This window comes from Gekko japonicus, unplaced genomic scaffold (assembly GCF_001447785.1).
Source record: "Gekko japonicus isolate JY-2015 unplaced genomic scaffold, Gekko_japonicus_V1.1 scaffold196, whole genome shotgun sequence".
Taxonomy (NCBI): domain Eukaryota; kingdom Metazoa; phylum Chordata; class Lepidosauria; order Squamata; family Gekkonidae; genus Gekko; species Gekko japonicus.
The window spans coordinates 1453415-1469099 of NW_015173129.1; the positions used below are offsets into that span (position 1 = coordinate 1453415).

Below are 15685 nucleotides of genomic sequence, written 5' to 3' on the forward strand. Positions count from 1 at the left end.
GCTAGCAAAATGTGGGTGGCTTGAATTAAACTTCTGCTGTATTGTGGCAAGTAATGGAATCTGTTTTTATTCCAGTATTGGGAGAGGGACTGGCCAAGGAAGATCACACTTTCCGTGCAGTGCTTTGCTGCATGCATCTTAAAGGGAAGCTACAGATTGTATCTAATGCTCTTTCTAAATCACTGACGGGCGAATCACTGGTAAGTGATAACCTTACTTTTAATAGCTGAACCAAGGTGTCTATAACCAGGTGTTTAGGTCAGCAAACATAAAAAGCAGAAAGCCACCAGAATCGTAGTATACTTGCTACACAACTGAAATAATATGGATCATTGTTCCATTAACGTATCAGTAAAACTTCTTTTTATCATCTCATTGGCACAGATGGATTATCTATCATCTTTGATATATTTCCTTTGATAAGGAAGGGGCTAACAATTATGGGGGTCTAGGTTTTACATTAGGGTTCATCAGCTTGTACTGCCTAATATGTGGTAAGGAAAAGATGTTGAGGTGAGGGAGGATGCCTGGAAGTTTGAGACTCAGTTCCCCTCATTCTGAACATATCATTAATGTCAGTCTGGCTACGCCTCAATTCTCAACAGGTGAGGATTAAACTGTCCTTGACTTTCAGTGTGGTCAATTGTTTCAGTGTAACTAATTATATTTAAGGTTTCACTGAAGACATTTCATGGTTAGGAAAAGCATTTTCTGAGAAACATATATAGGGCCTCCTGCAAAAGAGCAAGCATATGTTGGAAAAGTGATAAGTCATAAATTCTGCCTCTGTATACTTCTGATATTGACTGTTTCTAAGCTACAGAAAGTTTCCTTGGTGTGTGATTTAAAGAGAGAAATTGTATTTTTAAATTTTTTTGGACACAGCAGCTTGGATGACTGCCAGCATTTTTCTCAGACCGATTTCCCACAAGCCACTGCTCCGCGCTCGCTCTTCCCTTTGCCCCAATTGTATGTGTCAATTTCACACCATGTGCTGCATGGCGGCATTTTGCCCCACAGCTTTGCCCGATTTCCTCCGCATCTACTCAGTTCTATGAGGATTGAGTAGATGCGGGGAAAATTGGGCAAAGCTGCGGGGCAAAATACTGCTGCATAGCACATAGTGTGAAATTGACACGTATGATCGGGGCAAAGGGAAGAGCGAGTGTGGAGCAGCAGCTTGTGGGAAATCAGCCCCAGTGTATTTGTACCCTATCATAAACTGCTTTATAGTACCATGAAACATGGGAGATCAGCCCAATGCTGTGTTTAAAAAAATGTCCCTGAGAATGGTTCTCAACCTTGTAAAAGCTGGATAGAAAAAGTTATTTCAGTTTATATTCAAAATACTAAAGGACTAATGAGCATTATGTGATGGTGATGTTTTTTTCTTGCCAGAATGGAATGGTAACTAAAGATCTGACAAGGCTGAAAACACTTCTGGTTGAAACGGAGGTAAAACATGCACAATACTAGAAAAAAATAAATATCCTGTGTATGATGCTGAGTTTTATTAGGATGCTTTAACTGGCTTTTTAAAAAAACTGCAGTAAAGCATGCCTTAGGATTTGTTTCAGGTTTCTTTTGAAGAGACATAAGAAAGCTGAGAGCTGGCTTTTTGATGGATTTTAACAGGGTAGATGCTAGAGAGAGAATTTTTATACCTTTGTCTAATGGTAGTTATCCACTGTAGGCCTCTCGTGTCGTAAACAAGCTTCACACATGCTGCTAGCATTGATATATGCAATAGAATATTCTAGTCCTGTGCAAGGTTTTTTTTGCCAAGTCACAGCTGACTTATGATGACCCCCATGGGTTTTTCAAGGCAAGAGACATTCAGAGGTGGTCGGCCATTGCCTGCCCCTGTGTCACAACTCACAACCCTAGTATTCCTTGGTGGTTTCCCTTCCAAATACTGACTAGAACTGACCCTGCTTAGCTTCAGAGATCTGATGGGATCGGGCTAGCCTGGGTTATCCAAGTCAGGGTTTGTTCAGGAATTCATGGGCATAATTGTTGCTGAATCCAATATAGGTCAGGTGAATGTCTTACAGTACAATTCTATGCAGTTACCGCAATCTAAGGTCATGGAAGTCAATGGTGTAACTTGGCACTGGAGTGTACTGTTAGCTGTGTTTCCAAGTTTCCAGCTTCAAGGCTGGGATTCAAAGAAAGTCCATGTAGCAGGAGAGTAGATGAGTGATGTGGAGAGCCAATTTTCACCTCTCTGCAGCCCCTTATGCCATGTTAACTGCTGCTCTGGACACTTTCCTGGTTTTCAGGATGGGTTTTCAATGATAGGGAGTGTGATGTGGTAGAAAGGAGGACCTGGAAAAGCCCCACAATACATAGAAACATAGAGCTGGAAGGGACCTCAAAGGTCATCTAGTCAAGGGAAGTATCAACAGTATACTTGATTGTATAAGTCTCTGTTTTTATGAATTTTACTGTTAAAGTTTCCGCTACACCCCAGAATATTTAATTTTTTCCCCTTTTCCTTTTTTGTGGGAAATGGTATGTACGTAGAATGTATAAAACTTAATTTTAAAAGGTAATCTAGTCTAACCCCCCAGCACAACACAGGAAATTCACAACTACCCCCCCCACTCCCCCAGTGAAACCTGTTCTATGCCCATACGAAGGCAAAAAACCTCCAGGATCCCTGGGCCAATCTGGCCTGGAGGAAAATTCCTTCCTGAGCCCAAAGCGACAATTGGCATTACCCTGGGCATGCAAGAAAGGGCCACATGAGCCGAGCTCTGACTCATCCCTTCCTGCCCTTCCTCTCATGATTTGCCTAAGTTCACAGAATCAGCATAGCTGCCAGATGGCTATTGAGATTCTGCTTAAAAACCTCCAGGGAAGGAGAGCACATTATCTCCCAAGGAAGCCTGTTCCACTGAGGAACTGCTGTAGTTGTCAGGAAGTTCTTCCTAATGTTTAGCTGAAAACTCTTATGATTTAATTTCAGTCCATTGGTTATGATCCAACCTTCTGGTGCAACAAAACAACTTTGCTCCATCCTCTATATAACAGTCCTTCAACTACTGGATATCATATCACCTCTCAGTCATTTCTTCTTCAGGCTAAACATACCCAGCTCCTTAAGCCTTTCTTCGTAGGACTTAGTCTCCAGAACCCCCACCATCTTAATTGCCCTCCTCTGGACATGTTCCAGCTTGTCAAAATCCTTCTTAAACGGCAGTGGCCAAAACTGAATACAGTACTCCAAGTGAGTTCTAACCAGAGCAGAGTAAAGTGATACTATCACTTTGTGTGATCTACTTCTGTTGCTGTAGCCAAAACTCACATTTGCCTTTTAAGCTACCACATTATTCTGCTGACATGTTCAGTGTATGGTCTACTAAGGTCCCTAGATCTTTTTCATATGTACTGCTGCCAAGACAAGTTTCCCCCATCCTATAATTTTGCATTTGATTTTTCCTGCGTAAATGCAGAACTTTACACATCTCTGTTAGTTTTAGCCCACTTTTCCAGCCTATCAGGATCATCCTGTATCTTGATTCTTTCTTCTACTGTATTTGCTACTCCTCTCAAATCAGTATCATCTGTAAACTGAATGAACATCCCCTCTGTTCCTTCATCCAAGCCATTTATAGAATGTTGAACAACGAAGGGCCCAGGACAGATCCATGAGGCACTCCACTTATCACTCCTCTCCAAGAGGATGAGGAACCATTAACAAGCACTGTTTGGGTGCGATCTGTCAACCAGTTGCAAATCCACCTGACAGTAATAGGATCCAAACCATATTTTATCAGCTTGTCAACAAGAATATCATGTGGAACCTTATGAAAAGCCTTACTGAAATCAAGATAAAGTATGTCCACAGCATTCCCCCGATCCAACAAGGTAGTACCCCGATCCAACAAGGTAGTGTTGACAAGCTGTAACTCTCTCAAAAAATGATACGGTTAGTCTAACGTGACTTGTTCATGAGGAACATGTTTCTCTTTAGATCCAGTTCCTAGTTTGAAATTTTAAAAAACCTACCAGTTTAATGCAGAAAACTATTTAAATGTAATAGCATCTGTTGCTTTCAGGAATTTAATTGCTGTTTCATCAGTGACACTGAGGAAGTGTATATTTAATATCCTCTTTATATTTTTATATAGCTAGTGTTTGGAACTATATTTGAAACTTGTTTAAAAATCTTTTGTTGTTTGACTCATGTTTTAAGCAAATTCTTATAATTACAGGCGGCAGCTGGTAAAGTACCCTCTGTATATCATGTAGAAGATTTGGAAGAAGGTAAATAAAATAAACTTTTAAAATGTTGAAGGAGAGGTTATGCTCATCTGCCAAGATATTGCTTAAGCCATCCCCACCACCACCACATTTTGTGTCAGAGAAAACAATTATTGTTAGGGATAAGAAATAAGTTATATGGCCTATTACTTGAAGTGTTGTCATGAAACAAGGAGGCTTGCTTGCAGGAAATTGTAAGAATTACTTCGACTAGGACCTGGATCTTCCCACTGAGATTTTTATTAATTTAAAGGTAATATTATGAAATATAATGGCCACCAAATGTAACATCTGTATAGAATGTCTTAACTTAAGATGCTTGGGCTGTCCTATGGTGATTGAGAATAGGTGTCTTTAATACCCATACTGATCTGCTGAGCCTGGGCTTCTGAACTATTGACCCTCCCTTTTCTGTCACTAGTGTCCTGGGAAGAAAGATCAGAGTAGGGAAAAAATGGTTGTAAAGTGGCTCCTGACTATAGTTGCTCTTAATTATAGCAACTCTATTTGTTAAGCTACCCTCTGTAAAATTCTATTTGACAGAAGCTGGCGCTTAGGCAAGGGAGCATTTACTTTCCTCAGCCTGGCAAGTAGGGTAGCTAATAGACTGTTTGTCTCTAGCCTTGAAACTAATTATTTGGTCTGATTTTAAATATCACTGGTGCATCAGGAATTGTAAAATATTGGCAACCAGAAAAATAACCTGCCCATTATAATTGCACTGCAGGATCTCAGGATGGCTGGCAATTTCGGCCCCCACCAAGGGGAGTTACAAGTAGTGAGGAGTACACATTATGCAAAAGGTAAAGCAATACATTTTTCACTAATTTGCAATGTGTATCGATAGAGTTACAGTTTAATTAAAATTAAAACACATCATGAAGAGAGCAAGGCATAGAACTGAAGTACATATAGCAGTAAAGAACATCAATAATATTCAGCATTTGGCAGTATCCAAATAAGATTTTCACATATTACTTTTAACAATCTATTCCTCTGGCAGTTAACAAGCAGTCATTGATTGGTTGGGGACAAATCACTAAACATCAGGGCATTCTAAACTATTAGATTCAGAAATAATGCTAAACTTAAATTATTTTAATCTTTTTTCAAAACTGTAGCTCTACGTACATTTTCATTCTTCCACTATAACTGTTAAATCATGAAGGTCTACATCTCACTGAAGCTTGTATATTAGTGTATGCATACTCTGTGTGTGTGTGTGTGTGTTAAGTGCCATCAAGTCACTTCTGACTTATGGGGACCCTATGAATTACGTCAGTCTTAAAGTTGTGTAATTCCCCAGTAGTCATTATTTTTTGTCTTATTGATGTTCAGTTGTAATCCTTCTCTAGCACTTTCTGCTTTAACCTTCATAATAGTAGTTTCAGGTTTTCACTATTTTCTGCCAGCAGTGTGGTGTCATCTGTGTGTCTCAAATTGTTAATGTTCCTTCCACCAGTTTTCACTCCACCTTCATCTAAATCTAATCCAGGTTTCCTTATGATATATTCTGCATATGGACGGAAGAGATAGGGAAATAAAATAATCATTGTATGACACCTTTGCCAATTGGAAACCACCTCAAATGAGAAAGAAGAAGGTGTTTAACTCCCAGTCCTTTCTAAACTATGGAACTCTTCCTAGATTCCATACAGACTTACAGAAGACTAACCTGGTCCAAGCCAAATTCTTCTGTTGGGTCTAACTCTAAGTCCACCCATGTCCAAAACTCAGGCAACAGAAGTAACAAGCCTTACCCACAGCACACCTGGCACTAGGCCTCAGTTGAGGTCAGACTTCAACTCATCTGGCATAACTGAACTGCATCAATGTCTGATGCCTGGGTACAACAAACGTCAGGCAAGGTTATGCCATTGAGTTTACCCCTGCAGCTCAAGATTTCAGCTGTCAAGATGGAGGCAGCTTGATGTATTACAGATGTTTGCCATAGCTGAATCAGCATGATGGTACATTAAAGAATATTAATCAGTTTAAAAATATATACTCTCATTTATCAAATTCTGTGTTAAATTTGCTAAGATTTTTTCAGATTCTGTAATCCTTAGTTACCAGTGTGTTCCCTAATTAAGAAGCAATTCTGGCTTAAATTCTTGTTATGCTTCCTTTGTTATCAGCTTGGCCTGCTACAAGGCCAATTATTCCAGGGAGGCAGTGGAGCCCTTGGATGACCAAGGGGTAAAAGGAGTACTGAAGGATGATAGGGAAATGGCTGAGAAGCTAAATGCATTTTTTGCCTCCGTCTTCACTGTGGAGGATGAGAAGTGCTTGCCCACTCCAGAGCCGCTGAGTTCGGGAGGGGTGTTGAAAGACCTGAGTCAGATTGAGGTGACGAGAGAGGAGGTCCTAAAACTGATAAACAACTTAAAAACTGATAAATCACCAGGCCCAGATGGCATACATCCAAGAGTTCTGAAAGAACTCAATTGTGAACTTGTGGATCTCCTGACAAAAATATGTAATCTCTCCTTAAAATCAGCCTCCATTCCTGAGGACTGGAAGGTAGCAAATGTCACTCCCATCTTTAAAAAGGGTTCCAGAGGAGAGCTGGGAAATTACAGGCCAGTCAGTCTGACGTCGATACCGGGTAAATTGGTGGAAACCATTATTAAGGAAAGAATTAGTAGGCACATAGATGAACAAAACCTATTGAGGCAGACTCAGCACGGTTTCTGTAAGGGAAGATCTTGTCTCACTAACCTGTTAGTGTTCTTTGAGGGGGTGAACAAACATGTGGACAAGGGGGATCCAATAGATATTATTTACCTTGACTTCCAGAAAGCTTTTGATAAAGTTCCTCATCAAAGGCTCCTAAGCAAGCTCAAAAATCATGGGATAAAAGGACAAGTCCTTTTATGGATCAAAAACTGGCTAATTAATAGAAAACAGAGAGTGAGTATAAATGGGCAGTTCTCCCAGTGGAGGGGTGTAAGCAGTGGGGTACCACAGGGATCAGTACTTGGTCCACTGCTTTTTAACTTGTTCATTAATGATTTGGAGTTGGGAGTAAGCAGTGAAGTGGCTAAATTTGCGGATGATACGAAGTTGTTCAGGGTGGTGAAAACCAGTGAGGATTGTGAGGCACTCCAAAGGGATCTGTCAAAGTTGGGCGAGTGGGCGTCAACATGGCAAATGGGGTTCAATGTGGCCAAGTGCAAGGTGATGCACATTGGAGCCAAAAATCCTAAATATAAATACACATTGATGGGGTCTGAACTGGCAGAGACTGAGCAAGAGAGAGATCTTGGAGTTGTAGTGGATAACTCACTGAAAATGTCGAGACAGTGTGTGACTGCAATAAAGAAGGCCAATGCTATGCTGGGGATTATTAGGAAGGGTATTGTAAACAGATCAGCCAATATCATAATGCCGCTATATAAATCAATGGTGCGACCTCATCTGGAATACTGTGTGCAATTCTGGTCACCACACCTTAAAAAGGATATTATAGCTTTGGAAAAAGTGCAGAAAAGGGCAACTCGAATGATAAAAGGGTTGGAACACTTTCCCTATGAGGAAAGGTTAAAGCGCTTAGGGCTCTTTAGCTTGGAGAAACGACGACTGAGGGGTGACATGATCGAGGTTTATAAGATTATGCATGGGAAAGAGCAGGTAGAGAAAGAGGTACTTTTCTCCCTTTCTCACAATACAAGAACCCGTGGGCACTCCATGAAATTGCTGAGCGGTCGGGTTAGAACGGATAAAAGGAAGTACTTCTTCACCCAAAGAGTGATTAACACTTGGAATTCACTGCCACAGGAAGTGGTGGCAGCTACAAGCATGGACGGCTTCAAAAGGGAATTAGATAAGCATATGGAGCAGAGGTCCATCAGTGGCTATTAGCCACAAGGTATAGCTAGGGGCTCTGGGGCAAGTGATGCTCTGTCTTCTTGGTGCTTGGGGGGGGGGTCAACAGTGGGAGGGCTTCTAATGTCCTGGCCCCACTGCTGGACCTCCTGATGGCACTGGTATTTCTGGCCACTGTGTGACACAGAGTGTTGGACTGGATGGGCCTTTGGCCTGATCCAACATTGGCGTCTCTTATGTTCTTATGTTAATTTATTTGTTGGGTGCTGCCAGTGGAATTCCCCTCACTCCGCCGGTTTTTCTGCCATTTCTCCTCTGCTTCCTGCCCTAGAATGAATACCAAAGCCATTTTCAAGCTTGTGTGTTTTTTGGAAGCTGACATGGGGTGAAAAAGAGAATAGGAAGCGTGTGTTGCCAGACTGGAAGTTGTTTGGTTGATCTGACCCACTCCGGCTCCTCCTTTAGTTCTCTCTGAGTTCTGGACTTGGATATCTGGCACGGTCAATGCTCTCTCTAAGCTGTGGAGTCTTGTGAGCAAAAATTCTCCTTTGTGAGCTACTGGCATTAAAGTTGTGAGCGAGCTATTTGGCTGCTGCATAAATTAGTTTTCTCTGGAGCCATCCTTCCTGAGGAAAGCCAAAAATGTGTGAGCCGGAGGCTAAAAAGTTGTGAAGTAGCTCACACTAACTCATCTTAGAGGGTACGCTGTGCACAGTCCAGAGAAATTTCACTCCTCTGGGTATATCTAGCTACAACAGAGATATTTCATCAGCAGCTAGCCATCTCCTGGGGAGAGCCTTCTGCTTCTGTGTGTACATTAGCAAAGAGTGCTGAGTCATCAGCCAGCGTGGAGTCATCTGCTGTTTGAAGCACCTCACTGAGGATTTTTGAAGAGTGCTGAAGGGATTTGGAGTGTGGCCACATTTTTTTGTAAGGATTTTGGGAGTAGCTGAAATTTGCTGTCTGCTTTGAGAGTTGACTTTTGGAATGATAGTAAACTGATTCACCTGTGCCCAGCTCATCTCAAACTTTTCTGGACTTTCTTTTTTACTGGGAGAAGGAGCCATGGGGGCATATAAGTGACCAAGAGAATGGACTGAGTCTGTGCCCACCTGAAACTCCAAGCAATGTAGAACGGATGACTTTCTCAGTCTTCCTGATTCTCCTGAGTTCAGTGTTCCCACCTCTCACAGGTTTTCTGCTCTGGACGTAGCCGCTGAAACAGACACACCTCTGGCTGATACTGTTCCTAATGTCACTGCACTGGGACTAGAGAGCAGGCTAGTCTCAAGTGGGCCTTCCTCAGGTGTTCATGGGATGAGGAACGAGGGGGCTGCTGAATTTTCTTGCCAGGCAGCTAGGACAGTGAGCACTATCTTTAGCCAACTGAACTCTGTCCTCTCTAAGTTTAGACCATCTTATTGATGCAGTTACAAAGTTTATCTGCAGTAATTCCTTATCAGTGAAGTCATTAATACCATTCCAGTCCTTGTCTACTTCTGTCCTGAAAAGCGACTACAATAGGCTCTTGGTGTGATAAATACTAGCTAATTGGTGCTACAGTCCCATCACATATGTCTGAATGTTTGATTGGATTGTAGGACCTCCTTCTGGAACTCCGAATTTGACACAGTACAATTCTTAAAAGCCCATCAAAATATCAAAGGCACATTTATTGCCCTAAGGTCAGTTGAGACCTTTAACAGCTCCTTCAGGGCAAGAAGATGACTGTTATCCTTTGATGGTCCATTTATTCCAGCGCTGATTATGCAACGGAAAAACTTTCTGATTTCCAGAGGTGTTCTCCCTTCCCGAGTTTTTAAGACCATTCTATGCTCTCCTCTTTTTAGATCAGGGCTTTGAAGGGCCAAAACTGAAGTTATGTTTAAGAGTGGGCCTAGTGGCTCAGTTAGCCCTTCAGAGTGTGATCTCAGTAGTTGGGATGAACCTCCCACCCATTTGGAGCCTAAGGTAGGGGATTCCCTGTCAACATATCCTATTGAGACAGATTTAATTAACTCCTTCAGGGCTCCCACTGGTGGAGAAAAAGTCTGTTTCTGATAAGCTTGAGCAATTGAGGACTAGTCTCTTGGAGATGAACGACCACACCCAGGATCCTATCTCTCTCTCTCACACACTGTTATTGTAGTTCACCCAGAGATCCCTTTATTGGCCAAACATCAGTGGAACCTATTGTTATTAGATGCGCCCCTTCAATGGCAATCAGCCACCCTATATAAAGATTATGTTTCTGCCCATCCTCAAATAAACTCTAGACCTTCTGTAGACTGGCTTTTTAATTGCGGTTTAGAGAATCATGGACATTGGTACAGTGGGCCCTCGTCCTGTAGGCCCCAAAGAGCCCTCTAATTGGACCTCTGCCCATAAACAAAAATGGATCAATCTTAGTGGATTCTAAAGAAAGTGTGGACAAAATAGAGAAACTAAAGTGACAGAGACCCAGAGTGAGCATTATCTAAAGTGTAACTCATGGAACGTGACTGGATGGTCAAATAAAATCCAGGACCCCACATTCTTACAGTTCATAAACAATGATGATGTAATTTTTATCCAAGAGACCTGGTTAACATCAATATTGACATTAAATGGTTTACTCACTTGCACACTCAATGCCACCCTCCATTTACTAAAGGATGCCCTCTTGGGGGTTTGCATGTTTGATTTCTACATCAGTGAAGTGTGGTGTAGCATTGCTTCCTTCCTTAAGATCCTTAGCAATGGCTTGTCTTTTTACTTTTAAAGATCAGGTTATTCTGGCTCTAAATGTATATATTCCTCCCCATTCTTCACCCTTTTGTTATGAGAAATGTTGGCCTGACATGGAAAATTACATCTACAAACTTGAGGTTAAATATCCCAAGACACAAATAATACTGTAGGTGACTTTAATGCTCGCATTGGGAATGGTAGCTTAAAGGCCAGGGGAAAATACCTATGATTATGATATTTATAGTGTCAGGAGGACAACAAAAGGCTCCTTGGTTAACAAACATGGGATAATATTAAGCCATTTGATCACCAAGCTTAGCTTTGTAATATTAAATAGTAACTTAGAGGGAGACAAACATGGGAAATTCACTTCTTATAACCAGAAGGGTGCAAGTGTGATTGACTATATACTAATATCACCATCTCTTTGTGCTAATATATTACACTTTGACGTAGGGTCGCTTCCAGAAAGTGACAATCAACCACTTATCTGTATTTCTTTTTCTGAAGCACTATGGGATTGTGGGACATCAGTGCCTCATTGAAATTACAGCTAATACTGGTTTGAGATGCACCTATACGCCTCAAAATGAATTGTAGCAGGTGCTAGACAGTGAGCCACTTTTCAGATCAGGAAAAATTTATTTTAACAAAAGACACAGAGACTGCTCTGACACTATATGGAGAGCTAATTGAATCCTTGAGGCTTTTCCAGTTTGGTGTAGTGGTTAAGTGCACGGACTCTAATCTGGGTGAACCGGGTTTGATTCCCCACTCCTCCACTTGCACCTGGCTGGATGACCTTGGGCAAGCCATAGTTCTGGCACAGCTGTCTTTGAAAAAGAGCAATTTCTGTCAAGAGCTCTCAAAGCCCCACCTACCTCACAGGGTGTCTGTTGTGGGGAGGGGAAGGGAAAGGAGTTTGTAAGTCGCTCTGAAACACCTTTGGGTAGTGAAGGACAGGGTATAAATCCAATCTTCTCCTCCTCCTAATCATCATCATCATCATCATCTGGTAATTGTATAAAGAGAAACACTGATAAGAATTCCAGAATAATTGTTGTGCAGTTTAACTGCCTTCCCTTGGCTCGCCCGGACGCCCCGTGGCTGCGGGGAGCCCAGGTAAGCTGGCCCTTGGACAGGCCAGGGAAGGCGCAGGGAGGCATTTAAATGCCTCCCCGATCCTTCCAGGCCCCCCTGGCCGTCCCGCCTTGGAGTCGTCGAGGGGGGTCGCTCTCCAGGTCTTCCCCCTCTAGCCACACATGCAGAGGTTTTGGCTGTAGTGGGCATGGCCAACTCTGAAGCCAGCCATTCCTGTGCGTTCCTGCCCAAAAATAGTCCTGCTTTTAATGATGACTTTGTATTTTAATACTTCCTGTAAAAATGTCCAATTCTTTATTATTTTTCAAATTTTGTTACACATTTCTGTTTTACTTCATTATTTTCTGCCAGTAAAGTGCTGTCATCTGCATATCTCAGATTATTAATATTCCTTCTACCAATTTTCACTTCATCTAATCCAGTTTTCCTTATGATATGTTGTGCATGTAGATTGAAGAGATAGGGAGATAAAATAATCATTGACACTTTTGCCACTTGGAAACCATTCTGTTTCTCCATGTTCTGTCCTAATAGTAGCCTGCTTTCTGGAGTACAGGTTGTGCATCAAAAGAATCAGAGGCTGTGGCACACCCGTTTCTTTAAAACTAACCATACTTTTTTCACATTCCACAACCTGATTCTTTTCTGAAATGTGCTCCAGTAACCAATGTAACTCTTCCTTTTCTGAATCCAGTTTGAACATATGGCATTTCTTGTTCTGTTTATAGTAACAGTCTTTGTTGTAAGATCTTGAGTATCCCTTTACCCACGTGAGAAATTAGTGGTATGTTCTGATAATTACTGCAGTCTTTGATGTCTCCTTTTTCTGAATTGGAATATAGATTGTGTGTTCCCATTCTGTGGAGCATTGTTTTGTTTTCCGTATTTCGTGGCATATTCTTGTTAAGATTTTGATGGACTCAATTTATGTGACTTGGAATAGCTGTATTTATATCCCATCTACTCCTGGTGATTTGTTTCTCCCAATTGCTCTCAATGCAGCTTTTACTTCACATTCTAAAACTATAGATTCTTCTTGGAAGGAATCAGTCGTTCTTTTATCTCTTCTGTATAGTTCTTCAGTGTATTGTTCTCATCTTCGTTTATTTTGTCCTGTTCGCTTAATGTTTTTCTCTATTTATCTTTCAGTATGCCTAACTGTGCTTTAAATTTTCCTTTGATTTCTTGGATCTTGTTGAACAGATCTCTCTTTTTTGTTATTCTCTTCTATTTCTTAACTCTGGTTATTAAATCAAATCAAATCAAATTTATTATTACGGTTCGTGACCAGCACAAGTTCAGTTACAACAATGTACATGAATCTGATAAGTTTTAGGAAATACACAATATTTAAAATTACTGAGTGGCCTATGCATTCTTAAAATCACAGAACAGATTGAACAAAACATCTACATTTTATGATTCAGCTACATTCTGTGTTAATTCCCTGTGAATTCTGCATGATGCTGCAAGAAATCTGGCACAGGGGAGTATGAGCTGAGGATTTGTGTCTGAAAGGAACGTCTTCGTAATTTCAGATTCGGAGCAGGTAGAAAACCTCCCAAGCAAGGGTGCAATAATCTTCGCACGGATTTCCTGGTAGAAACGGCAGTGAAGCAAGATATGCTCATTTGTCTTGACCTTCCCTGCTCCACACGGGCAAACCCTCTCTGCTAATGGGATCTTCCTATAACGTCCCTCCACTACCGCGGAGGGGAGTATATTCCATCTAGCCATAGAGTAAGCCCTGCGGTGGGACAGGACCTCTAACAGCGATAAGAGGCTGCTGGAATTACAACGTATCTAGTGTTCTTTGACTCCAGGAAATTTGAAACTCTGCTGATGTCTCCCTGCCTTTCAGTATCCTATATCCTTTGCTTGACCAGGGCCTTTGCTTGATCTAAGGGCATTTTTAAGAGAAATTCTGGGGAGAAGGCCTAGCATATTCACTTTGTGACAGACTGCCTTTAACCAAGTGGATCGAAAGCCATCCCAGAGAATTAATGATGTAAGGTCTTGAGAGGAATGGTTTATCTTAAGCCATAGTTTAATAGATGCAAGGGTTACCCTAGCCTCTAATGTAATCATACCGGAATCTAGACGCAGGCTTGCATTCGATAAACATCTGGGGAATCAAAATACTGCTCTTAAAATTTTTGATTGAGTTCTTTCTAATGGGGCAAAACATGAAGTTGTTGGGCCTAACATTGTCCCATACAGAAGTTGGGAAACCGTTTTGGATTGATATAATCTGAGGGTTGCTGGAATATATTGTCCGCCGTTTTTATAGAAGAATCTTAGAATAGCCTGTACCGATTTTTGACCTATATTGGCCACGTAATCATTTTGGGCCTTCCTTGCCCCAGAAGACTGGATCATCACACCCAAATATTTAAAACTCATTACCTGCTTGATTTTATGGCCATTGATGCTCCAAGCCCTAACTTTAGGTCTTTTACCAAAAGACATAATTTTAGTTTTTTGGTAATTAATCCCTAGGTGGTTCGTGTTACAATAATGACTGAATGTCTTCAATGTCCTTCTAAGGCTAACAGGGGTCCTGGATAACAAAACTGTGTCATCGGCATAAAGTAAGGCAAATATCTTCTGCTCAGCTAGAGTAGGGGGTCAGAATCAACGCTGCTTAGGCTACTGATCATGTCATTGATATAAAAAATAAATAGTGAAGGAGCCAAAATGCAGCCTTGTTTTACACCTTTTGTGGTTATGATAGGATTAGTAAGAAGTCCATTTTTGTTACACCTAATTTGGAAAGATGAATTAGAATACAGGGCCCGAATCAAATATATAGATCTAATCTATAGATGTGGCTCCCAATTTGTCCCATAACCTTTCCCTAGCTGACTTTTTTAAATCAATAAAGGCTGCGTACAACGAAACTGCATTCTTGGCAGCATATTTGGCTATTAGATGTTGTAAAATCAGACTGTGGCCGATGGTAGTTCTTCCTTCCCTGAAGCCAGTTTGCTCTTCCACTAGAAAATTCTCTTGTTCCATCCGGCTCTTGAGTTTATCTAAGAGATGACTAGCATAAAACTTGCCAATTGTACTTAGCAAACTGATTGGTCTATAATTAGCTGGGACATCTTCTCCTCCCAGATTTAAAAAATGGAATTATAATCGCCTTCCTCCAATCATCTGGCATTTCCCCAGATGAATCGATTCAAGATGGCGGCGGCAGCTCCCCCGAGTTAACAGCAATTTTAGACCTGCTACTTTTGCCAGTTCAGGGGTAAGATAAAAGAAGAACCTGTCTACCTCTGTGGAACTCTGTGGAATATGCTGGAAAACCCTTTGTTAAGAACAGCTTGCTGTGTGAAGAACCGGCAAAGATTCTTTCCCTCTCGGCGTGGCCTAGCCCTGAGAACGACGGCCTGGGAACTACGCTCCAGAGTACAAATCTCTCAGCTGGTAGACCTGCCTCCAGCCGGCAGCACAGGGTCGTGGAGCATTTCTTCTCTCACGGCCCGGGTGGACGTTCTTTCCCCTGTCTTGGAGACCCTCCCGAGTCCCCCCGAATTTCAGCTTCTTTGCCACTGGAGTGGCCCAGGTCCGCCGGGCTTGGGGACCATTAGCCCCTATGAGAATAACTGTGGCTTACCAGGCTCTGTGACGCAGCGCCGGGGTTTCCCGGTGTGTGCAAGTCAATCGGGAGGGCTGTCGGTTGTGTGGAGGCTGGGGAAGAGGCGACTTGGAGCGGCAGCGCAGCTGAAGGAGGTGTCGGGGAGAAGTCGGC

The 15685-nt window shown here is 41.9% G+C and overlaps 1 protein-coding gene across 1 annotated transcript in view; it reads left to right on the top strand.

Moving 5' to 3' along the window:
* LOC107119568 (probable helicase with zinc finger domain) overlaps window positions 1-15685 on the top strand; it is a gene marked incomplete at its 3' end in the record, with an annotated part of 135928 nt that overhangs the window by 7919 nt on the left and 112324 nt on the right. Inside the window, exons 3-6 of the mRNA XM_015422077.1 lie at window positions 76-200; window positions 1399-1455; window positions 4221-4272; window positions 4997-5072. Coding sequence (XP_015277563.1) covers window positions 76-200; window positions 1399-1455; window positions 4221-4272; window positions 4997-5072 — 310 coding nt within the window. The remainder of the gene's footprint in view (window positions 1-75; window positions 201-1398; window positions 1456-4220; window positions 4273-4996; window positions 5073-15685) is intronic.